At 43.1% G+C, this 25,610-nt stretch overlaps 1 protein-coding gene across 5 annotated transcripts in view; it reads right to left on the minus strand.

Moving 5' to 3' along the window:
- Nucleotides 1-24,534, minus strand: part of MAPKBP1 (mitogen-activated protein kinase binding protein 1) — a 138,451-nt gene extending 113,917 nt beyond the window's left edge. The window contains exons 1-2 of one of the 5 annotated variants that reach the window (XM_044436370.1): nt 24,000-24,534; nt 22,667-23,027 (exon numbers count right to left, since the gene is read on the minus strand). In XM_044436370.1, coding sequence (XP_044292305.1) covers nt 22,667-22,783 — 117 coding nt within the window. In that variant the 5' untranslated portion in view covers nt 22,784-23,027; nt 24,000-24,534. The remainder of the gene's footprint in view (nt 1-22,666; nt 23,028-23,999) is intronic. The other 4 variants (XM_044436369.1, XM_044436366.1, XM_044436367.1 and 1 more) reach the window with 4 other exon arrangements.
- Nucleotides 24,535-25,610: the final 1,076 nt, after the last annotated feature.

Consider the following 25,610-nt stretch of genomic DNA (forward strand, 5'->3'; position numbering starts at 1 on the left):
TCTCCTCATATAACTACAGCTACTGCAGAGCAGTACGTGCTACAAGCAGGTGTTCAGGTGAACCCATTCTTTTAACCAAAGGATTCCAGAACACTGTACAGGCAGCAATAAAAGAGGACAATTTTGCTGTGGTCTTGGCATCCTTTTATTTCAGGTGAGCAAAAAAGCACACACACAGGTCAATCTTCTGCTGCACAAACTTCGTTTGGAAGTCTGCCTTGTCTGAGGGATATTAAGTTATACTTCGATATATCTTACATACTGCTGTGTATTCATTCAACTTACTTTGAGTAACATGTATCAAATAAGCCATTAAATCTGATTTCCTGGTCTGCTCTTGTGTTGTTTTGTGCCACTGATATTTTATAATATATTAACAGAAATCTTTTTAAAGCTCTTTAAAAACACAAGACCAAGACACACACACACACACACACACACACACACACACACACACGGAGGGAGGGAGGGAGGGAGGGAGGGAGTCATCACATCCCCTTCACCACAAACAAAACCAGCAATCCACAAATAAGGATGAATGTTGAAAGGAAACAAGTGTGAAGAGATCATGTTGCAAAGTATTTATTGGGAAGAAGAATCCTAACCATACTGAAAGCAGCTTTCCTTTCCAGTTGTGACTACAAAAGTGGAGAAAACCCCCACCTAGAATGTTCAGATACATTACATTTAGAAAGCCATATATTTCCCAGTTCTTGTTTTTGAATAAAAGATGCCTTTGGGGATGGCTTTCAGGCTTATATAATACTGAGAATTGCTTTCCTTTTATTTTTTGGCGGGGGGGGGGGGAGGTTACTTCATATTGACTACTTTGGATGTCCTGTGTAGATTTAGCTCTGCAATGCAGATACTTAAAGGAAGCAAAGGTGCCCACATTGTTGGTACCAATGCTGCTGAAACACAGCTATTGTTAACAATTAAAGAAACAAAGAGGCCCCAGAGTTTATTTCCAGCCAGATGTAACCTAACACTGGAGCACATACATTCAGACCACAGTAGTTGGAAATAGCTTCATGTAAATGCCGTTACTTCTGCAGCTCAGCTAGAAAACTGCTTCAGAGCCTCGCCTTGCAGGAACAGCACACCAAGAAGCTAAACAAGTTTCTTGGCAGCTGCACGTCCCTGACAGATTTTTACTCTGACCCCAAAACAGCTCTACAGCATTCATTTTCTAACAGTCAGCTTTTTGCCATTTGTAAAATATCAGTAAGGAAGCTTTGATCACCAACAGATTGAACACTCACACATGACAGTGGAAGGAGGAATTCAAGAGGTGGGGGAGTAGAGAGAGAATGTGGCTATCATAAGTTTTGAATTAACGTTGGAAAATTCAAAAATGCATGCAAGCTGAAGCCAGTCTGCCCCTGAAGCCTTGGTTCAGCTGGATTCACTGACAGTTCTCAGGCTAATCTCTCTGAAGAGAGGATGTGATCTGGATGGACCAATTCATATTTCAGCATCAAAGAAAAACTGTGCATTAGGGCAATGTTTTTCACATATGTTTTTAAGCAAAGCCAATAGGCCACTAACCGGCTGTACTCAATCCAGGTCATCTACCAGTTGACTTGGAAGTGCTAGTGGAATGGATGTCCCCTCTCCCTGCAGCCCCCAAATCTGCTCCAGATTGGGAGAACCTTCAGAGGAAATTTGAATGGTTGTGCAGGAGGGAGGAGAGCAGGCAGAAGTCCCGTTATGCCACAGGAAATCTGCTTAGGGAACTCAACCTCTGACAAATGGTAGAAGGGGTAATCCAAAGAGAAAGGGGGAGACTGCAGAAGCCAGGATACAGGCTAGGTGACCAAATGGTCACCTAGCTGAAATGCAGAGGAAGAGGAGTGGTGAGGCAGAGAAGCGGATGAGATGCACTGGATGTTTGTGAGCCTCCAGCCTTAGGGGCTTATGAATGCTGAAACTGCTACCAATAGGACTGCACTCTTGGAAGTGTAGTGGATGAAACCAAAGGCCCACATAGTTCAGTGTCTTGTTTCTCACAATGCCCAACCAGAAGCCTCTGCGAAGCCCACAGGCAGGACAAAGAAACAATCAGGAGTGCAGTGTGGACCAATTCGTGATGACGAACTCCAAGGACTCCCTCATCAGAACAAGGGCCCGCAAACATGGCAGTGCTTGCTGCATTTGGAAATATGTAAAGACCATTAACAGAAGGTCTAACATTACCTAAATGCTCTTCTGAGGGTAATAACCTCTCAGGCTCGTTTTCCCGCAGGTGGCACGAAGAAGCTCTGATCCAGAGGAGAGCACACGGCCATCATGGCCAGCAGCCACTGATAGCTTTATTTGCTATTTCCTTGGAGTTGCAGGCATCAAGCATCACTTCTCCAAGCAAAAGTCTCTGTCTGTCCTACTTTGTATTACCTTGTAACCTAGCTTTATAGATCAAGGGCCCATGGTCCCCTGGTGCTGTTCTGCAGAGAGCAGACCTAGATGCACGAAAGGGGATGGTGGCATTGGACTGCAACCCCCATCAGCCTAGACAGAATAGCCAATGCTCAGGGATGATGGGATTTGTGGCCCTGCAGACATTGCCTGGTTGGTATTTCCTATCTCTGCCCTAAGGAAATATTTATTCACTGTATGGGAAAAGCTCTCCTCTCCTGCCTCCCAATGCACATATACACTCAGTGTGACTGATCAGAGAAGGACTGCAAGGGTTCACCAAAGCACCTTCTCCTAGGAGGGGGTGGGTAATAGAAGGTACAAACTGAAGATGGGACTACTTTGCACCAATACAGAGCTCTGAATTGTGCATTAAACGCACAGCACTCTGCCTCGCATGTAGCTTCCATCTGCCATGCAGATCTGCAGACTAGTATACAGCAGGCAATTATTCAAGCCAGTTCCTGAACAGCTTGATGCAGATATATCCTTGCTGCTGGATGGGCCAGGTAATGGGAAACAGAGCCTGAGGCTGGATTTTAAAGCCCTTTATTCTCAAATTGTAGCCTTTCATTAAAACATAAGAAATGATACAGGAAGAAATATTTTCCATCAACCAATTTCTAATATATTTCTAAGATACAACATAGGCCCATTCAGTTCTTCGAACAAATAGTTAACATAAAATGTACGAAAAGTTTGATTTAAGAAGCACAACAAAGCAACCAGCAAGAGGAAATACACCGGTCAGACAGATTCCTGATCCTGAAAAATCATTTGTTCACTTACAAGATTTCTTGCTATTTGCGCTTTACTGCCAGACAAGAACAGTCACGTCGGTCACTTAAGCCACTTCACTGCAAGAGAGAGTTCTGTATTCCCAAGCCCTGACACTCCAGATATGTTAGAATAGCCAGGCCATGTGGGATGCTTGGTACTCATTTATTACATTTCTGTACTGCCCATTAGCCAAAGCTCCCTCAATAGTTCAAAAAACAAAACTTAAAACCATAGAATGCATCAGCACAATGTCAGTAAAACATGACAAAAAACCGTAAGGGTAAGATAGTTTAAAACCAAAGTAAAAACCAAGGAAAATCCTGCAACAGTGCAACATCCCAAGATGTACAACACCATTTTTAAAATGAAGGATTGAATAACCAATGAAAATAAGAAGGCCTTCACCCAGCACCAAAAGACAACAGCATGTGCGCCAGGCAAGCTTATCTGGGAAGGGCATTCCACAACCAGGGTGCCACCACTGCAAAGGCCCTCTTCTCGGTCACCACCTGACCTCAGTCAGCAGTGGCACATGGAGAAGCGCTTTTGAAGATTACCTTAGGATCTGGGAAAGTACGATATTCGGTATACCATTGTACCATATTGTTGTGTCCCACACAGCAGATGCTGACTAGAGTCAGGGGATATCAAAGCACTGGGAAACAGCAAGCCTAGCAGCTCTAAAACATATAAAAATTGGCCCAAGTTTCACTGTATCACCATCAACACAAAACACATGGGCATGCTGGCTGCACACGCAACACATGGCGCAGCAAAGGCAACCAGTACCGCCTGCCACCACTCAGAATAAAAGAAACATGGTTTCCTCCGCCCCCCGGGGGCTTTTTGGTCCCCCGTGAAGGACTGACCAAGGACTGCACTCAGGTCTCTTGCATTGGACTTCTTTACAGTCCTATGTGTCCTTGGAGAAGCACAGGTTACATTACCGGTTTTGCTCAACACATGGCCCGAAACCTGGTTGTTAAATCAGCGTTAGGATGACCAGTATGTGGTGCATCTCCTGATAAGCCTCCCCACTTTCACTCCCACAGCACTCAGTGTGGGTTTGGGGGGAAGCAAGGTAAAAGATTCGTTACAAATTGAAGGAAAAGGATGGGGGAAAGGTTGTTTGGTTTCAGAGCACAAGGCATTAAGTAGTTTAAAGTAGTTATTCTGTGGGAAATGGGAAATAAAGCATAAAACAGCAGTCTCAGCTATTCACAGCCCCATGTTAAGCTGCCTACCTGGTTCTTTGAAACCTGCTGTCTCCATGATGCCATTCCTCTCGTGCCGGTGTGAGGCCTTCCCTTGGTTTCTGGAAGGTGTTTATGCCCATGCCAAAGAAATGACCTTGTCCCAGTCTCCTTTGGGATCTCTCCCACTTCCTGGGAAAGTTGCTCTTAGCACTAGTACCAAGATAGAAAGGTCTCTAACCCCCTTTCAAAGTGGAGTATATTTCTTTCTGAACATGCCAATTCCACCTGGGTGGAGCTTCTAGAAGAAACTCTGCTCTGAGTTTCCTGACTGACCAAGTCAATGGGTTTGGGAGCTTTCTCAATGCTTGGAGAGGTGTGTGTAAGAAGTAGAGGAGTGTGTGTGAGAAAGAAGTATAAGTTTTTGGCCTTCAATATAAGCTCAGCCAGTGTCAGTTCCAGTGTCCAGGTTAGCAGAGACCTGTAACTGATTATGAAATGGAGGTTTCTTCCTCTTAGACAGGAGTACAATGGAGTTAGTCTTGGTTTGGCTGAGTAGACCACTCTATGCCACTCCAGGCTGACCATTAAAAACAAATATTCTGTCTTTAGATGATCTGATATTATCATCTTCTGTGTGCATTTCACAGTTTTTTCATGTTGGGGGTGTACAGAGCAGCTAAACAAAAGAGATCAGTTTTGAGAAGCTACATTTACAAGCTGGCCCATGGATGCATGCATACCACAGGCTTCCCTTCTAGGAAAATGCTATGTACATACTTTCTGATTTAAGATAGGCTGAACACTCATTCTGCAAAGATTTCTTGACTAAATGCTTTCCAGGAGAGTATGTACATCCCTGGCCAAATGAAACCCCCCACTTTGGTCAAATGATGCAATTGGTATCATTCATAAGCCCTTCTTCCTGCCCTAACTGCTTCTGAGGCTTGCAGTGATCACCGCAGAATAATGGTTCTGCTCTTCCACTAGCATAAAATTGCCCAGACAGAAATATCCCCCAGTGCATGGCAAAACCTTCATTTCTGTGCCCTTGCAACTTCAGCCCATGATCCCCAGAAATTTGCAATGGCATTCACACCCTCTTCCCCGCAGGGTTTCCTAGCTATGGTGCACTAGCTTGCTCCTCTCAGCAAGTCAAGGCCCAAGGTGACCAAATAAATCCTCCCAACAGTTGCCAACAAACCTTAAGGAAACAACAGGTGAAGCACAAACCCGGGAGTTTCCTGATTCTGTTAAGCCTCCTAGAAACAGTAAACAGCAGTGCAAGCCAACTAAGACATCTCTGGGCCAATTCCAAGATATCTTTTTTCCTCTCCAGAGTAAATATGTGAAAGACTACCTGCTACGTTTGGATGCAACTTCCAGGTGGATTTTCCATGTGTTATTCCTCCAGAGTGACATTAAGCCTTTTTGTAGCCCTGACTTATTTACCCATGAATATATATTCACCCATGAGTCCCACTTTGGATACTGTTCTAGACAGAAACAGATGAAAGACCAGTATAAGCCACTTAGATGTCTTTATCCATTTATATCAACCTTCCCCAATCTGGTATCTTGCAGACAGATTGTACAACAACCTTCGAGATTCTTGATAACTGGCCATGCTTGCTAGAACAGATGTGATCCAAAGGGTTCTAGATAAAAATAGAACTAAGTAACTCACTGAACAGAAATAAGTTCCATCTTTTTGTATGATGAACTTCTCACAATGGATTTCTGCAGAAAGGCACTGTCCTGCTGAATACAGATCCAAGTCACATTCACGAAGGACTGTAGTCTTATTTACTTTTAAATGATTCAATTAAATCCAAATCCTCAGATCTTTCAGTATATGTACTTTTATTCAGTGTTATTGTACAATGCATAATTTTAGAGCAATGTTCTCACACTCATCTATGTCACCTTGCATTACATATGTTTTCAGAAAGATTTCTGAAGACAACTTTACACAAAAGGTTTAAAAAATGAGATTAAAGATATTGCAAAACTACATAATAATTTCTTTTGTTAAGAGTGATATAGCAAAATCGGTGGATTTTGGCTTCATCAGTAGAGGAATTGGGACAGAATTCAGCTACAACAGATGCAGAGCATTTACCATGATTCCAGGTTTAAGGAAATTTGCCAGCACATATTGCAAGAATTATAAAGTCTTTTTAGAGTGTTTCTCACATAAGTTTTGAGAGACACACCCAGTGTCCACAGAACTACAAAAATACTATGAGTAGAGTAAAACATAGGGAGGATTTAGGGAGGATCCCTTACTACAAGTTGAATCTTGAATCAAAAAAGGTAATAAATAAATTAAGAGTATTTTTTTAAATGCCAGTTCAAGGCAATCCCTAAAGACATGGGTTAATCTGTAGCACCTGATGAGGCATCCCAGATTCAGGCCTATACTTGTCTTTTACCTTGGATACCATCCTGAAGCACAGAACAGTTGAGTCCTGCTTCTTAGCCAATACCAGTCTCTCCACCAACAGATTTCAGTCATGGCACAATCATGAGGAATTTGAATAGAAGATGAAGCAGTGAAGATTTAAGATTTTGGCAAAGGTGGTATTTCTAAAACAATGCCATCTATAACCTGATGAGAATATTACTTTTAAGAAAGGTACTCAAAACAATATGCAGACTTTGTTCCACCATACTTTCATTTGCAATGAAATAGCTGGAAAGGTTACAATGTGCTGACAGTTACCATTTTTAGAATAGTTGGTTGGCTGCTAGGCAAACGCTGAGAGATGTGGGACCTAAATACACACAGGACTGCACCTTTAGGAGTTATGAGACTCTGCACAGGAGAACTACTTTCATTTGACTAGTTGTGTAGAAGAGACAAATTCTGCCAAGGGCAGCTTCTGCCATAACCAGTGCACCGGTGAACAATTTTTCACCAACAAAATATTTCCTTCAGCACCACTATTTAAGGCACAGGAATGAGTACTAACTGTATACTATTTATCTAGTAGCCTAACTCATTAGAGGATTCACATACAGATTGTATAATGCACTTTTCAACAAATATTCTCAAAGTACAATAAAATCATTACCATTTAACTGCTAATTTTGTCTAAACAATGCCACAACAGAAATAAGCTGTTCAGTCTCTCTTAAAAATCTAGTGCCTGCCTGCACTTAAGCCATTTATCTGAAAAACATCCCCAGATGTGGTGGGAAAGAGTTCCTCAGGTGTTACACTAAAAAGCTATAAACTGCAGCAAACTTCATTGCCACATATGAAGAAGTAAGATCATTCACTACAAGATGAAATATTTGCAGCCATGGTCCTGGCTTGTAAGCATTCTGATAGTAAAACCAGATGTGCCATGGGCAGTCAGGGAGGCAAGACCTGACCTCCCCCCCCCCCCCCCCCGTAAAGGCCTTTTCCTCCATGCTGTTTTCTTGTTGAAAAGTCACCCCTTCCCACAGCCGCTCCCCCCCCCACACACACACACTGGAAAAACCCAATGGTGCACAGGTTTCAACACCCTACTTCCCTCCCAGCTACTTTTTGCAAAGCCCAAAGGTGTGACATTGAGTACAGTGAGTGGAAGTCATGACTTCTAGGTGACTGCTGAATATCTCTTTGCTCATTTATTGCTGTAGGCAATAAATTCAGAAGCCCACAGTACTGAGCCCAAAGTTTTAAAACCATATGTACAGAACTGCATTTCTGAGTGATATGGATCTTAAAAGTTTGGGATGCTAACACAAAGTTTCCATTAGAATTTATTTTAGCATAATTTATACTATAGTTAATATAAGACTAAGGTATAGTGTAACAGTAATAAAAAATACTTGCAGAAAAATATTTTGAATTAGCTAGATGTTTGGGTTGAGTTGAGCTAGTTTTGTCACAGGCTGGATACAAAGCAATTCCTTTTGCCAAAAACATTTTTTAAAAAATAAAAATGGCAAACTCTTTAAGAACAACAAGAGCACAATCAAATCCAAGCTTGGGAAAAAAAGTCATAAGCATGCTGGGAGCTGTAGGCCTTTCTCTGCCTAAACTTGCATAGCATGGGCCTTAAGATATGTTTGTATATTATATAACCTGAAAAGAAGCATGCTGACTTCTCAGCTAATCAATCTTTTCTACCACAAGCATTGTGTTAAAGGAATATGAAAATGTACACTTTGCCTAACAGATATACTGTTTATCAAAAAAAATAAACTGTTCTAGTCTGGCTGGTAGCTATCACACTGCTTTTTTTTGGGGAGGGGAGGGGAAATATAATTTCTGTTTGCCCTTTTGTTCATGTAAGGGTGGAGTTCTACCATGGCAGAGTGAATAGAAAAGACCAATGCAAAGAAAAAAGAAAATGCACAGGTTCCTACATCCTGTTATTAAGGGTGCAATACTATATGCATGTTTAGACAGGTAAAATGTCCAAAAGTCTCAGCAATCCCCATCCAGCATTATGCCATTAACCTCATGGCTACTGGTCATAAAGAACACTTTATCTTAGAACATTCTAGGTATAAATAGGTACTGTGCCGAATTATCATTTGACTAATAGATGCAAATCCTGGCTATAAGAATTGAGCCACAGAGTAAGGAACAATTTATTTAATGGACAGGTAGGCTGATGCCCTCCAGATGCTTTGGACTAAAACAGGCAGAAATGCCAGCCAGTATGGCCAGGAATTATGAAACTTTTAGTCCAAAACATCAGGACAGCACCAGGTTGCCTACTTTTGCTCTATTTAGTTTGTGAGTTAAAGTGGTTTAGTGGTTATATTTTCAAAACTGTTTAGGAAATATGTGATGCAGCGGCAGTGAAACACCTGATTTAAAATTGGCCCTTTTTGCTTGCTAACTTAAAATCAGCAGACTTAACAAAGAAGTTGTTTACATGAGATCTTAGCAGAGTTCCTTGTCCCATTTCTTTTCAAAAAGATGTGGCAACCCTATACTGGAAAGCCAGCTGGAGAAAAGTTAAATTGTCGAAGAGTCACAGTCAAGTTAACAGGAGTTACAAAGTATACAACAATCTGCTTCCATAAATTCTTGCCCGCAGACAGTACCTATCATCTTAAAAAACCATAGTTAGGATGACATTATAGCAGGAAGGATGATAATCACATGCTTGGTTTCTAAAAGTAGCCAGTACAGCCAAACAACAAGCCTTTGGCAGTAGATTTATAAAAGTCTAATACAGCCCTTCACAACATATTGCCCTACAAAACTGGGGGACTTCAATTCCCACGAGCCTCAGCCAATAACTAGGGAAGCTGTAGTTGTGCTGCACGACATCTGGAAGGCGGATTAAATGTATCACAACATTTCCTGCACAAGATAAATGGTTAATTCAAGAAAAGTATTCTTTGCCCAAGTGCCTCATCCACAAACAAGTCCTCACTCCCTGAGCCGAGTTTGTCTGGATTTTTCTTATTTTTAAGCAAAAACAGAATGTGCAAAGTAAAATTACAAGAACCCTTTCCAAAGCAGGTAGCTTCACCACCACCACCACCTGCTTTTTGGCTACACCCCTATGAACTGCCTTTTCAGCCCCTTTTTTCAACCTTCCAGTGAAGGCACAAAATGCCTCTCAATGGCTAACTGCAAGCAGGGTCAAGAGAGGCATTATGCAGTGAGAGATTATCCCCCTCTTAGTGCCAGAAGGAGGAAGTCAGGACTGAGGCTCAAAAACAGCTCAAGTTGTAGGAAACTCCTTCTTTGGTGGCAATTTGGAGTTGCTTATAAGAATTAGTTAGCAAACAAATAATTGCAATTGTCATAAATTATTTCATAATACAAAAGCCTACAATTATCTGGTGCAGTGGACTCCCAATGAGAGTATATGCCACAACAGAAACACAAGAAGCTCCCTTATGCAGAGTCAGACCACTGGTCTGTGTAAAAGAATTGCCTACACTGACCTGGTTTGCACACAACAACAGGCCACTGTGGCTTAATTTCCCAGTGGGGCTTGCTTGTTGTGTATGTGGGCGACCATTTCTCAAATGAAAGTCTTGCTGGCGGGGCAGCACATTACCTGTGAACCCAGATAGTATAGGACGCTGAGAGGTTAAGAAGCTACCCAGGAACCATGGCATGTGTCAGGGGTTTTGCCCAGCAAACAATAACAAACCCCACAAGAAAATTAACCCACCGTGGCTGGGTTCGCACAGTCACAGATTGGTGGGTGGAAAGTAGCCATGGTGGCTTCTTCGTGCCACCCGCCATGGTCTGGTGGCATGCTGTGCAATTTGCCTTACTCTCAAGGTGCACACCTTCTTGAGTTGCCTGAACACAGGAGGCAGGAGTTGCTTCAGAACTACTTTGTGATCAGGAAAAGGGGGTGTGATGCAGCAACAAGAAGGGATGTGCTGTTCTGCCAATGTCATGCGCTCTTTCATGCCTCAGGTAACAAGAGTGCTTGTGCCGGGGCTGGTCTAGACATGCATTCCAGGAGCAATGCTCTCGCAGTGGTGTGTATGAGAAGGAGCATTGGGTCCCTGCCTCAGAGGTGCCCAACAGGACTACCCTCACTTCAAAGGACGGTAAGAAATATTTTAAGTCAAGAGGAGTCTATGATATTCCTGTAACCATGATTAACTTAACACTCAGAGGCACAAGCCGAAGTATGGCGACTACAGAAGATCTGGAGCTTCATTAAGGGTGAGGTGACACACCAACTGGGAACTCTACCTCTGCAAATCCTTAGAAATGAACACAGTGTTGTTTATTTCCCATCCATTTAACAATGTTCAAGCAAGCAAATTTCCTAGGAGATGATGCCCTAACAGAATTAGCAACAAAGATATACTTTAGAGTCTTTGGCTTATCAAAACAACTTTGTTCGGTCTGAATCAGAACAGTAAATGTACTGTGTGAACGAAAGCAGGTACACCAATACTGTGCTTTTAATGCTTATATACAACCAGTGAGAAACAAGCACACACTGCACATAGTAGAAATGTCTCAAAGAGTGTTAAGCCACATATGCAATCAAGCAGCAAGGACACTTTGTCACTGAGCAGATCTGGAGAGCTAGGCTTTGGACAAAAAGCATGTGAGGAGAGGCTGTATATGAGTCATTTCATTATATAGATCTTCTGAACGGGGTTAGGGCTAGATACTGGGCACACTCAGACCTCAATGGGCTGCTTTTTGGATCCTCCTGCAGGAGTTTTTCTTAAGAAAGCTTTTTTGGGGAAGGGGTACTTCTGCAAACCTCAAGGCTCCTCAGACTGCTGGCACCTCCCTCTTGTTTGTGGGTGGTGATTTGGCTATGCCAACAACAGCACGTGCACCAGAACATGGGGGGGGAGGGAGGGGCAGAATTGTTTGAAGTTACCAAAAAGTTGCATTATAATTCCGGCATTCTGAATTATTTCTATTACAAACTACATGTAAGAACAGCGCTTGTGAAAGAGATCTCGGGGTGCTGGTTGACTGCAGGCTAAACATGAGTCAGCCGTGTGATGTGGTGGTCAAGAGGGTGAACACCACCCTTGGTTACATAGCCAGAAGTGTGGCTTCTTGATCGAGAGAGGTATTATTCCACTCTATACGACTCTGGTGCACCCGCAGCTGGAGTATTGTGCTCAGTTTTGGGCCCCTCATTACAGGAAGGATATAGCCAGGTTAGAGTCAGTGCGGTGTAGGGCCACAAGGTTGGCGGCCGGTTTGCAGGGGATGCCGTATGTGGCGAGACTGAGGGAATTGGGTCTCTTCAGCCTGGAGAAGAGGAGACTCAAAGGGGATCTGTTGGCGACATACAGGTAAGTGAGGGGATGTCACATGGGTAGAGATCTGTTTTCCTCTGCAGAGGAAGGCAGGATGCGCTCCAACGGAGCAAAGCTCAGGGAATCAAGGTTACATTTGGATGCCAGGAAGCACTTCCTGACAGTTAGGACACCAAGGGTGAGGAATGGGCTTCCACAAGAGGTCGTTGAGGCCCCATCGGTAAGGGTATTCAAAGATAGGCTGGACGTGCACATGGTGGGCATGTCTTGAGCAGAGCTGGCTGGAGCCGGGGGTTAGACTAGATGGCCAGGAGACCCCTTCAGACTTGCTCTGTTTCTGTGTTTCTACATATGCTGTGTGTGAGCATGTGTGTGCTCATGCACATAAGTTCTGCCTTCCTAGCCTGTCTGGAAGATAAGAATTAAGCTGTTTTCATATTCTTGTACATGCAGCACTTACCGTGTATATTAAGTTTGCAATGGTGCTTATAAAAATATCAAAGTGGGCTGAGCCCTGAGAATGGTTTGCAGTTCCCAAGATAAGCAGGGAAAGTTAGCCAACTTTGGATGAAAGACTGGCAGGTAATCACACATACATTACCCTAAATTTAATCAGGAAGAACAATATGCAAACATAGTAAAGTTTTGCACTGCATTAAGTTCAGGTGATATGGCAATATGTTGTGCATAAAGAGCTACCATTCACAATGTATGTGTGCATAAATTCAGTAAGAGTCAAACATTTGAGCAAGAGTTTCTAATTCAGACAGACATCACTCTGAAAAATGTATAGATTCTGTGACTCAAATGACAATGTCCACAATGAAATTAAGCCACTACTTTTTAATTCTTCGCTGATGGAGTTCAGAAGACCATCGGGGATGATTTGACTGAAAAACAGCAGCATAACTGATCGCTATTAGTAGCTTTTTGTGGACATCTCTTCTTTTAGACTTTGTGATTCTTATCTGCTGTGAGAAAAAATGGAGTACCACGTGCAGTTCCTATCCTATTTTTCATCTTCCACTCTGAAATTGAGAATGACATCAGCACATACAATATTCACAGAAAAAAGTATTTTTGCAGTGGCAGTTGAAATTGCCTACAAATTTTGGCTAGCTCATATTTAAAATGCAAGAGCTTTTCTGTCTGTCAATACATACAAGAAAAGTGTTTTAAAGTGAAAAACAAAAAAGATCAGTGTATCAGCACTACTGACATGTATGCATGCAAAAATATGCACGCACAGCTAATTTATCTGATATTTATATATTTTCCATAAAAATACTTTTTTTGGAAGTACAGAAGCTGATGGACTTGTTATAAGTGGATATGGAAATTAGATTAAAAGGTGGTGTTTGCAAAGAGATATACTAAGAAAACATATAGGGCAGGCAGCCCCAGAATGCTATTCATCATCATAGGTGATCTATGTCTATGTACTAACATGGTTAAGCACAGGGAATTTATCCCTCACAACCATGTGGTTCTCCCACTTAGAGATCTTTCCAGGAGTGTAGACAAATAAGAAATATTGACAAAAACTGGTTATGTCCAAAACTGAGCCCATGATGGCCCCCATTAGTAGAAGTATCTATGGTTTACCAGCCTGAGAGACTACCTTGTAATTTAATAGTTGTCAGGAGTGGTATTATAACTGACAAGGAGAAAGCTCCCTCTTTTCAGCTGTAATTCCTATATGGCTCATAACATGAAAAGTGATGTGTAGGGGTTGATATGTTCAGTGTAAAATATGGGCAATTCAGATTCTAGCTAAGCAATGAAACATGCTTGGTAAGCTTTAGGCAAGATATTTTTCCTCGGTCTATCTTATCTGTCAGCATTGATATAAAGCTAAAAAGAGGGAACCCTTTGGTCCCATTACTGAGCTCCTTGAAGCAATGTGCAGACACAGATGTGAAATATAAATGGCAGACCCCAGATGCTGATGGATATGTCATTTTAGCTAATAACCAACAGGTAATAGGTAAATGGAAACTCCATGTTCAGAAGCAGAATACGAGTATATCCAATCAAAACGCAAGATAATTGGGTATCATGGGTTCTTTAGAAATTTTCAACTAATCATCGTTCAGATGGTATTTCATTGATTTTTAGTTTCTCAGTAAGACTTAGATTCCTATATTTTGTTTGCCTCACTTTTCCAGACTTCCTTTCCACAAGAAATTCGCTTGGGTCCAGATACCTGCCCTACATGTTCCATAGTGAGTACAGATACAAAGAAGTCATTCAGTTTTTCTGCCATTCCTTTATCCCGTTTTTAGCATGCCTTCAGCTCCCTAACTGGCTTCCTGCTTCTGTTATATTTAAACTTTTATTCTTGGTCTTAAATGTTTTTAATTATATGCTCCTCAGATTCCGCTGCTGAGTGACAGCCTCTTCTTCACTAGTCCTAGGAGATGCACTCAACTAGTCCTGACATACTTTTTTAAATTCTCTGCTTTAAATAAATCTTTCTAGCAGGCAGGCAGGATCCTGTGACAATAACCAATGAAGGAGAATTAAGCCAAGTCAGTCAATGACATGAAGGACACCATGCAACGTGACTGCCTACAACCCTCTGAACTTGAAGGATTATGACCATCCAATAGAGGGCAGAAAGAGGGCAAAGGCAAGGGTTGCCTCCATACATCCTCCTCCCCACCAAAGACATAACAGCTGATTTCAGCCGCATATGCCATTTTCCCCTGCTCATGTAGAGGTGGGGCTGAAGCATTCCCAGGCCTGTTCGTATCCCAGCACAGCCTCCATCCTCCCTTCCCCACCCTCTGGAGTATCCCCCACGCTCCTCCAAAGTCAGAGCTGTGACTTCTGGGTGGCAGCAGACATGGAAAGAGCCACGTGAAGCACAAGGGCAGGAGGAGGATGCTCCGTAGCAGGGAGCCCAGGCCCAACCTCAGGATGCATTTCCGAGGTCAGAGCTTGGACTCCAAGCTGGACTGTGACAGTCCGCATAGCACCCAACTGTCACTGGACTGCATCCTAAGAAGCCTAGTGTGAATAAAAGCAAAGCAAGTTGCGTTGTACTGAAATTACGTCGTTTTTAAGCCTAAGTGAAGACCAAGCATGAGCTTTTACACTTATGGGTATCCTTATCCCAGTACAACATTAAAAAAATGTAAAAGCGGTGATAAGTAAACAAGGCAAGAGTAGCACAGCCTACCAGCAAGATTTGCATGCATGGTCACTAGGTGTATTGCCACGCACTTTTCTGAACAACACTTCCAGGAATAACAGACAATGCAAAACCGAAGTGCTGCAAGCAACTGTCCAAATAAGCAGCTCAAGCATACAATCATGTCTAGACTATTGCAACCAATACAGTTCATGCGGCAGATGACCCACTTTGGGTGCATTATTCATGTTCTCTGCATCCAAGCTGTTAGTGATTATGGCCCTTGCCTGGCCTTTGTATGAAGATTTTTGAGTCTGCCTGATTTATTTTCCTCCACAGTAAGTTACACTGAAGGATTGCTTCAGCCCAGTCAAATATCATTTTCATCTTCATCACCTGCACATTGACTAAAGGCACAATATTCTTAGTCCTCCAAAGCACGAAAAGAGATTATAGTTATATTCACCATGCTTGTTACAACTGGGAGGAGACTGTATGCATTCCTGAAAAAACATTGATATGTTCTGTTACCACCATGGTACAGTCCTTTCTGTACAACAGTCACTTGTTTTAAAACTGTCCCGGCCTCGAAAATGCATCCTACACAAAAAGCTCACAAGTCAGAGAGCAATCCTCCCCCAATGCCAGATGAAATGCAAACTGAACTTTTGAATGAAAAGTAGGAAGAATTCCAGCCTTTGTGAAGCCCCCCAGAAAATGATGCTCATGAAGAATGAACAATGCCCCATTCTTCTGGTAGGAATAATAATTCCCAGCAGCTCAAAGAAAATAACTGAAATAAAAACAGTGAGGGAGTGCTTTCATCCCAAAAGGCACCAATAGACTATCTGAGTTTTAGATACGAGTGTATACACAGTATCTGTGTCAGCACAGCTCATTAGGTCTGAAAGCTCCACAGATATTCAAGGAATCTTTTGTATTTCCAAGACCCTTAGCATATTCTCCTTGATCCAATCCAGTCGTTTCCTTAGTTGCACTCAGGTTATCTTTTTGGCCAAACAGATGTTTCACACACAGGCCACTTCTCCAGATTAGGAATGTGGATTCTTGCCTTCCTTTTGAAGCAATCTGCTAAAAGCTATGCAGGGCCACATGCTAGAAGTGGAAAGGAGCAGAATCACCCACCCACCCCATTCCCTCTCCCCTCCTGCTGCTCAGTAGGCTGCCCAGGAAAAGACAGATCATTCTCGCTAGAGATTCAAACTGATTGCTTGAGAGGACTTGGAAATTGTGCCATGGACCATGTTAAAGTAGACCAAGGGTCAGATGTGACTTGCCCACTCCTCCTCTGGAGGATGAAGCCCTTGATTTATGAATGAAAATAGCAAATAAAGATGCCAGGCAAAGCTTTTCAAAATGCTTTTATATTGAGCTTTGGGCTACAACCCACCCTATTTCCAAGGTAAAACAGTCTAGTGACAGTAGCTATTCCTCTGGGAGACAGAACCTTTCAATTAAGACTTGTGAATTTATTGAGAATCTAATTGTACAGAGAAAGAAAATATATTTTCCCTCAATTAAATGGTGTGAGAACACCACACAGTATCGTTTCCTTACTATATATAACCATCCATCAGTCTAATGTACGCTCTTCCTTTTCCCCTGTTCCTTGTTCAGAAACAGAGAGCCAAACAACCTTCAACTCAATATGTTCTCATGCTCCATAAGTAGCTATTTATTTATTTCATTTTCATGCTGCCTAATAGTGGAGATTCTCTGGGTGACTCAAAGCTATGCACTTGAATTCTGAACTCACCCATTTGCATAGCCAAGACTGTGACTGCTGGTTACATGGCCAAGAATCAACAGTCCCAATTATCCACGATTTCTTTCATTTTCAACTCATTTCAACCTTAATAACCACTGGACTCTAAAAAATATGAGACTGAGTAACTGAATGAATAAGTCTGAGTTCTAGCAGACTTATTTATGGCATAGCTCTATGGTTGCTCAACACAGTCTACAAAACTGCAAGACAGGCGAGGGTCCCAGCTCCATGTTCCAAACTTGGAACTAGGAACCTAATTCTTTTTATGCCAGTTGTTTTGCCAAAGCCACAAGTGTGACTGTGGAGCGGGGTGGGGGGGGCATTCCAGGTGGTAGAAAGAGACCAGCAAGACTGTACCAGGATAGAAAGAATCCAGGCTGTGCCTCAGCCCCTCCTCCTGCAAGCAGGGGCAAGAAACATAGACCCTGAAATTGGCCGCCTGTGCCTTTTGCAGGGTGGGAAAAGTGTAGAAGCAATCCTTACCTCCTTGCATTTCCCATCCTCAACTGGATGCCCATAATCCTGAGCTGAGAAGGTTACAGGCAGCCACACAGAATGGTGTTCTTAAACTACATGCCTAAGCAAGTTTAGGCAAAAAAAAGGCCTACAACTGCAGCTTGCAGCAACTACCTATGCTTCTGTCTGTCGGAATATCTAGAGGATTATGCTCTTACTGATGCACATCCAGCAAAAAGACATGGCAGAATGGACTGTGCCAGTTTAGGCAGAACACAGTTTTTAAATTCCCCACCTTTTACCAAAAACCTAAAATCCTACCATGTCAAAACAAAACCTGACACACCATCCGTAAGGGCATCCCCTCTCTCACAGGGAAGCATTCAAAAGCTGCATCACTCACTTGTAATTTAAAGTAGCACAGCACATCCTACCACCTCATCCTGCTGTGCTCGTAAACCAGAATATAAAAGGCAGAACTAAGAGAATAAAAAGAATCAACTTATTTAAATGTATTCTGTCTTCACAGGAAGGATGGCTGACTTTCTGATTATGTTTCTCACTAACATAATAAACTATGTATTTCTCTAAGGTATGTTCCCATCTCATCATATTCTTCAGTTACCAAGTTAAAAATGCAGGTTATTCACTCCGAAGAGTGGCATGTCTGCACTGAAATAGTCAAGGAATTATTTTAACAAAAGTCATCCTGGTGTCTATAATCTTCCCCCACAATTAAATGGGATAGTATTAACATTTAATATACCCCATTTTCTCTTCCAACTATTTAAATTTCATTTTTTCAGTAGTTGGGATAACTATACCCCTTGCTAGTAGAAAACACAATCAAATTCATCATACTTAGAACAGTTGTTGTGTTGCTATGTTCCATCAACTTGTCTCTGATGTACCAGCTGACGGATATGCCAAAAGACACAAACCTGCTCACTTTTAAAAAATGCAGCAGGGAACCTATTGGCATAGGTGAGACACACACAACATAATGGTAAAAGTCATCAATAAACAATGCTTTTTGCTATGTATTTTTAATGGATCTAAGAACAGCCTTGCATAGCTTACCATGAATCTTATTTCTGCTTCACTCACCTAAATTCCACATACTTTGAAATCATACCCCAAAACATGACTTGCAAGAAATTCTATCAAGTCCCAATCTACCGACACAACAATAAGTTAGGAATCATGGTGTGCAATATTAAGCATAGAAATAAGCTTAATAGATAGAAAAAAGCACTGCACGTTGGAATTGCAGTCCCTTTCTCCATTTAAACATGCTTATGATTGTGCTTTTACGGGCAACATGTTTGTAGGCTTTGTAATTAAGTTAGAAGCAGTCACTCCAACCAACATCCATTTCTTGTATTTGTCCAAGCGGGAGTCACACCCTCCTGCAAACATTACTGTTTTCACCAAAGAGTCGTTAGAAGAGTCCTACTTATCCCACTCTCAGAAATGCGGGCCTCTTCCAATCTTTCTTCTCTGCCTCCCTCAGACCCCCAAACAGGTTTCTCTAATCCTCTTCCAAAAAAGCCACTTGAAGACAAAGAAGGCACCACACCAGCCAGGAAGTTGGCCACCGCAGCCCTGGTCATTAATTAAGAAGCAGCTCAGCATCCTTCTCTAAACACAGCAGCGCACTTGGACACCAAGCGAAAACACACACATACACACTCAGTTACCAGGTCTAAAGCTGAGTCAAATGCACTCAGCCAAGCCTGCAAGGCATCCTTCAAACTAAAAAGAAAAGCGCCTTCTCTCTTTAAAACTGAAATTAGGCATTGGCCTCATCAACTTCTGTTCCTTTTCCAGATAAAGACACAGGCACTTAATTCCCACCCTGCTCAAAAGCAGTCCCCACTTCACTTGACTTTGACTATCTGGCCACCAGGGAAGATTGTCTAACTAAAGAATGAGTGCTTTTTATCTATTTACAATACACAAGCCCAGGAGGACAATCTGGATATTGTACCTTCAGTGAGACAGCTTGTTGCCTCACATGCTGATTGAATACGATAGAAGTTGCAGTCCAACAGACCTGCAGGACACCACACTGGAGAAGGTGACCATATGGAACTTTGCCTACAGTAAGTTAAAGAGGTTCAGTCTCATTCCCTTAGAAATATTTAATTTTCCTACCCTGTGAGAGAATTCCAGCCACAATTGAGAGCTTTGAAAATGGTGGCTGCATTTGCACTTTTCTGTTGTTCCCTCTGGGCTGAGATATGCAAGCGGGTGTCACACAGAGGTGTGTCAATCCCTGTTTTCCCCTGCAGAGGAGGACAGGACGTGTTCCAATGGAGCAAAGCTCAGGAAACCAAGGTTCAGTTTGGAAGCCAGGAAGTACTTCCTGACAGTTAGGACCCTTAGGGTATTGAATGGGCTTCCATGGGAGGTGGTTGAAGTCCCATCGGTGAAGGTGTTCAAGGACAGGCTCGGCATGCACATGGTAGGCATGTCTGGAACTGGCTGGAGCCAGGGGTGACTAGATGGCCTGGGAGACCCCTTCTGATTCACTCTGTTTCTATATCGCAGATTTATTTTGACATGATTTTCATTTCCATCAAGCTAACAGTGCTCAGAGAGTTAGCCATTTTACATGACAAGGGAGTGAATTAAGAAAAAATAATTGTGCTGTTCAGGACTCCATATCAGCTTCTATAGTCTCCAGCAGCTCTTCTCCTGAAGGTAGAAAACCTGTATCTGGACTTGACTTCACCCCAAAGAAATAGGCTAGCATATTTAATGCTCTTCTGCATCAAAATTGCAATCCCTACCTACAGAAAACTAGCACATGTGAGAGAAGTGATGTTCTAGTCCAGGCTTCTCTCCAGACCATCTGTTTTTATATAAGGAGGAACATTTACTACATTAGCCTCACCTGCAGTCTGAAGTCTAGTCAAGACCCATGTTTTCCAACTAAGTGAAAATCGCACCTTGTCCCACAAGAAAGTTTCCCTGTTGGAACTGAAAGCAGTATGTACTCCCTTTACCACTAAGCTTCAGAGAGTCAGAACCAGAAAGAATTCCAAGATTCTTTCACAGAATAAGGTGTTTTTGCTCCTTCAGATCCTTCCCCATCACCTCCCTAGAGCAAGTAATTGTCAGTAAATTAATCAGGGATTATAGATTAAGCACAGCATTAAAGTTCCATTATAGAATCGAGGAAAATAATGGGCATATTCATACAATCATTTAATATGGAGTGCATATAAAAACTTGCTAAAAGCCAGATAAAAACTTGTCTGTATTGTCCAGTGAAGACAATTTTACCACATGTTTACACTTGATTAGACATTTGAAAATCAGAGCTGAAGAAACACTTACTGTTGTGAGAGCCATCAAAGTTGTAAGCCTGAAATGCAGGATATATGCATACCTTTCTAAAGACATTTCTCATCATCGTTTTACTGAACAATACAAGAAGTTTCTCATGATCTTCATGTGAATTTCTAACTTTATAAACATACTGTGTTGATCTCATAAAACCTGAATTCTTCAATTTTTAAAGAACTAATGTTTAATCTTAATGGTTGTGGGAATCAGAGCTGGCAAACCCTCTAGCAGCCAGGAAGATGCAGCACATTTCACAGCTTTCCTCAAGGACTCCCTTCTTTGCAATGAAACTTCATCCATTCACTATGGTGTTATGCTCCCCTTTGTATAGTTAAGACAGGGGATATAATCTATCTCCAGTGACAGTTCTTGTTAAGAAGGGAATATGGGCAGAACTAGGAGAGATTCTGTTCACAGCCTTCCTGTGCCATGTGCTCCCATTCACAATTACCCGGCACAGCATATTCCTGACCAATCTCAAATTCAACTGATGCCTTACTCATCAAAGCCTAGAGCAATGCAAGAAGCTGCATTTAAAACATTCAGTATATCAAACAAACAAAGTGACTCTGCATGCTTAGTTTGCACACATTTGAGCATTCCTTCCCAACTAAGAAGATTCTAAATGAAGTTCAAACTCATCCTAATTCTGATTATTTTGCAGACAATTACAAGGTATAGCAGAATGAACCAAGGAGTTGTACTATCTCCCCAGCAAGTCAATCACTATTAGCTCTAAGAGGAAGAGGCAAAATAGTTCTATGGGTTGTATCCCATGTTAGCCCTATTTAAATAAGACAAAGACTGAATGCAAGCCAGTATATCTATCCAAACTGTACAAAGTGCTTTAAGCAAGCTTTTATCACTAACAATGTAATTAGGTGCAATTACAGATACTGAAACTGAGGCACTTTTGTATGAGACTTGTCTTCCCCATTGACATGCAATTGGGCAATGGCAAATCTAGGCTTCCAGTCCCCTATTTAAATTATCATTCAATATAGCCAAGCTGGTTCTCTCTTTTACTGACAGCACATATTAAACAAGATTATCTTTTGAAGGAAAACAGTCATGGCTGTCTCTGCCCTACATTAATCTCAGGACAACATGCTAAGGAAGATGCCACAAAGCAGAAAATCCCTGACCATAAAACCATTACTAGATAAAGCAGCTCCAAAAAGGAAAGAAAAAAAAGTTGCGTGGGGAAGAGATGCACACAACTATGGCAGAAATATCTTAAGGCTTAATTTCTTGAGACTTTAAATCCTGTTAATTAAAATTAATCATCAGTAATGTGTCAAATAAAATAAGCTGTAGAAAGAAAGGCTGAATCTCTTGAGAAACACTAGGGCATCATTCACCTGTTACTTCAGCTAATCCAAAAGGTAAATAGATGATTTCTTTTAACCAAGCAGTCACATACCCCTCCCTTACTTTCCTCCTTTTAATATCAATTGCTCTGAGAAGCATCAACTAGACTCACCTGGAAGTAAGTCTCATTGAACTTAATGGGACTTACTTATGAGTAAAGATATGCAAGCTTGCATTGCCATCATACTTATCCAGCTCCAATGTACCCTGAAGTACCTTCCAGTTAGATGAGCAACTTTCAGGCACATTCAAACAGCAAGGCTGTCTTTCCAGTTGTGTTACATACTGTTCAAGAAGGTGGCAGAGGCAGCAACCAGCACCCCCCCACAGCCCCCCAAGCGATTTATGAGCCACCATTCATGCCACATTTCCCAAAACAGCCAAGCACTCTGCCAAAAGTGAAGCCTTCAGTAGGCTACAGAAACTCAGATGCTCAATTCCATAACTCACCTTAGTACTGATGTCTTCTCGCTTGTTCCCTGCTTTGCTCCTTCGCAGTTTGATAGAGGGAGATCGAAGCAGGTTCTTTATCCGACTTGTAATTGTAGAGCCTTCAACAGACATCATAGCCTTGTTGGGGGGGGAAGTGCCGCCCCCCTCTCAAACCCTCTCCACCACCACCAAGCCAGAGAAGTTCAGGGTCTGGCCTTGCTGCGTTTCACATTTCTCTCAGGAGACTCCAGTTTCCAAACCCTCCCTGTTCACTTCATCATAAGGCTCCCGCTTCAGGGCACAGTTGTTTTAAGCTTTTGTGTTATGACTATTCCAGATTCTTCCTTTGTCAGTTCAGAAGACACAGATCAATATGGACCTTTGGGAGATGAAAGAGAGGGAAAAAGCCCAACATAAGGCAGTGCTACATCTTCAAGTGTATCTTCACTTTATATCTAATAGAGAATAAATGACAGACAATCTGTATCAAAGATCCCTGAATATCATCTGGTCTTGCAGAAAATCCCCCCCCCCCCGCACTCCAAATAGGCAAGTGAGAACAGTTTTAAGAAGTAGACAATTTAATGGAGAGGAAGATGGCTGAAATTGTCACTTCACTATAAATGTCACCGTTTAAAGTTATGGCCCAAACCTTGCCTTAGAGCAATCTTAGCATTCAGCTGTCATTAAAGAGATTAATACAGGAGACTTCACAGTAGAATTAGAAGTCCAGTACTGTTAGGAGAATTAGCAGAATTAGGAGTCCACACAGGCACTGAGTGGAGTAACAATGCATTATACATGGTTCTGGTATTTAAATTACAGTGTTAAAACACAGAAGTCAGATGCATAAGCAATGAGTAAACATGGAATAGATATCACTGACATTTTAGATGATGTCAAAATTCATATTGCAATTTACTGAGTATTTTTGCAAGTCTAAAATTATATACCCTTTCAAACAGTCATCTCATACTTATCAAGAAAATCGCAATCAGCTAAGATTATCAGAGGCAGGAGCCTCCAAACCTTCCACACCTCGACTGATAAGAGGGTTGGAAAAGGAAGCCTACACAGATGTTCCAACAGAAGTTTGCGATTACAAAAGAATAAATAGAAAAATCTTTCTGCCCACAAATGAGAAGAGGCGAGCAATGCCCGAGTCGCCCAGGTGCTAATAGATAACACACCGTTTTTCCTTTTCTGCCAAAGCGTTTTGAAGCAGCGTTACCGTGAGGACGCAGAGAAGTCGGGGAACAAATTCAACCCGTCAGGACAGTTTGCTACAATAAAGCAACGAAATGACCTTTTACGAAAAGAGGTAACCACGGTACGGCTCAAGATTTGTTACCTTGGTGAAGAGGCAGCGGCGCTTTGTGGAGGAAAAGACAGCGGATTAAAACGACTCTCTCCCTCCCCGCAGTGCACGTCCATGCAGCTACCTCCCCCACCCCTTTTTAAAAAGCCCCCGTAGGAGCCAAAGGCGCCCTTTTCTTCCGCCGCCGCCTTCCTTCCTTCCTTCCTTCCTTCCTTCCCGGGGTATCGTTGCTTTGCAAGCGGGCGGCGGTGGCGGCGATGGAGGAGAGGGAGAAGGAGGCAGCGAGAGCATTCAAAGTACGGGGGAGGTCGGGAGTTCCTCTTGCAGGTTTGAATTTTTTTTCAAGCAAGGCTAGCGAAGCGGGGCGGGGGCAGGAGGGCGGCAGGGAGAGCCCAGCAAAAGGGCCGGCTTTACTGTTCAGCGTTGGTCCATTTCGCTACAGCCTGCAAGTTGACAGCAAAGGGGCTGCTGAAAGTAGCCGGAGCGTCCGCGCGGAGTAGGCGGCCAGCCCCTCTTCCAGCCCGGCCCCCTCCCAGAGAGGGAGGGCTGCGGGGTCTCCGCTGCCCCCTCCCCTCCTCTCCCCTCCTCGTTCACGCTCAGCTGTTTCCTCTTGCCAAGTTCCAGGCTGGCGACTACTATTAATGCGGCGGCGGCGGCGGCGGCTCACACGCTCCAGCCCTGCCTGCTGCGATTGTGTGTTCCTTCTGGCGCAGGGCTCGCTCTGACAGATCCCAGCCAGCCAGATTCCGCTGCGGCTATGGTGGCCCAGGCAGGCCAAACCGCGAAACGGAAAAGAGGAAGGGGGGCACACGACGCCGGCGGGGACGAAGGGGGCGATCGACGGCGTGACCGCCGCGCTCCTGCGGGAAGGAGGGGCTGCCCTCCCCCCAGGGGGAAGGCGGGCGGGCGGGCGCCTCACCACGCTGCGGCTGCGGCCGACCCCGCCGGCTCGCCCCTCTGCAGGCACGCGCGGCGCGGCTTGCTCAGCTCGCCCGGCCCGAGCTCGCTGGCGGCAAACGTGCCCGGCGCTCTCGGAGCAGGTGGGCACGACTGGACGTGCCCCCACGCTTGAGCCGCGGCCAGAGGTCGCGGGGCTCCGTGGATGATTTTAATGGCACCGTTAACGAAGGCCAGGACTGCTGTGCCGTGAACAGCTGTATGAAATAATTGTCTGTATTTCGGATTTCTTTTGCGTCCCGGGAAACAAAGCTCAAGTTGGTTCACAAAATCGTGCTAAATACAATAACCTCAAAAATAGAAATTCTAAAAACAGTAAAATAGCACTCATTAACGGAGCCAAGCGTAGCTTGTAATAGCAGCCACAGGGAAAGCGCCCAGGCAAGGAGGCAGCTCTCCCAGCTGGCAAAAACACTCCACAGTCATGAGGTTGCCAGTGCGTGGATCCCTATCCAGGAATGGTGGTAAATGTTATACCAAGCTGATAATAGGGGTTCTTTCCCAGTAGCACTATTTCAGTTTCAATGGCAACAGATGTATCCAACAGCATCCCCACCCTACACACCTGTTGTTGGATATGGAGTGGAATCCCACCCAGAACAGATAAATTACCTATATGTGGGATGCAAAAACCACCCACTCAAGAGCCTGTCTCATTAGGGTTCAGTTTCAGTTGGATGGGTGTCA

This window comes from Varanus komodoensis, unplaced genomic scaffold, assembly GCF_004798865.1.
Source record: "Varanus komodoensis strain SLA01 unplaced genomic scaffold, ASM479886v1 scaffold3, whole genome shotgun sequence".
NCBI lineage: Eukaryota > Metazoa > Chordata > Lepidosauria > Squamata > Varanidae > Varanus > Varanus komodoensis.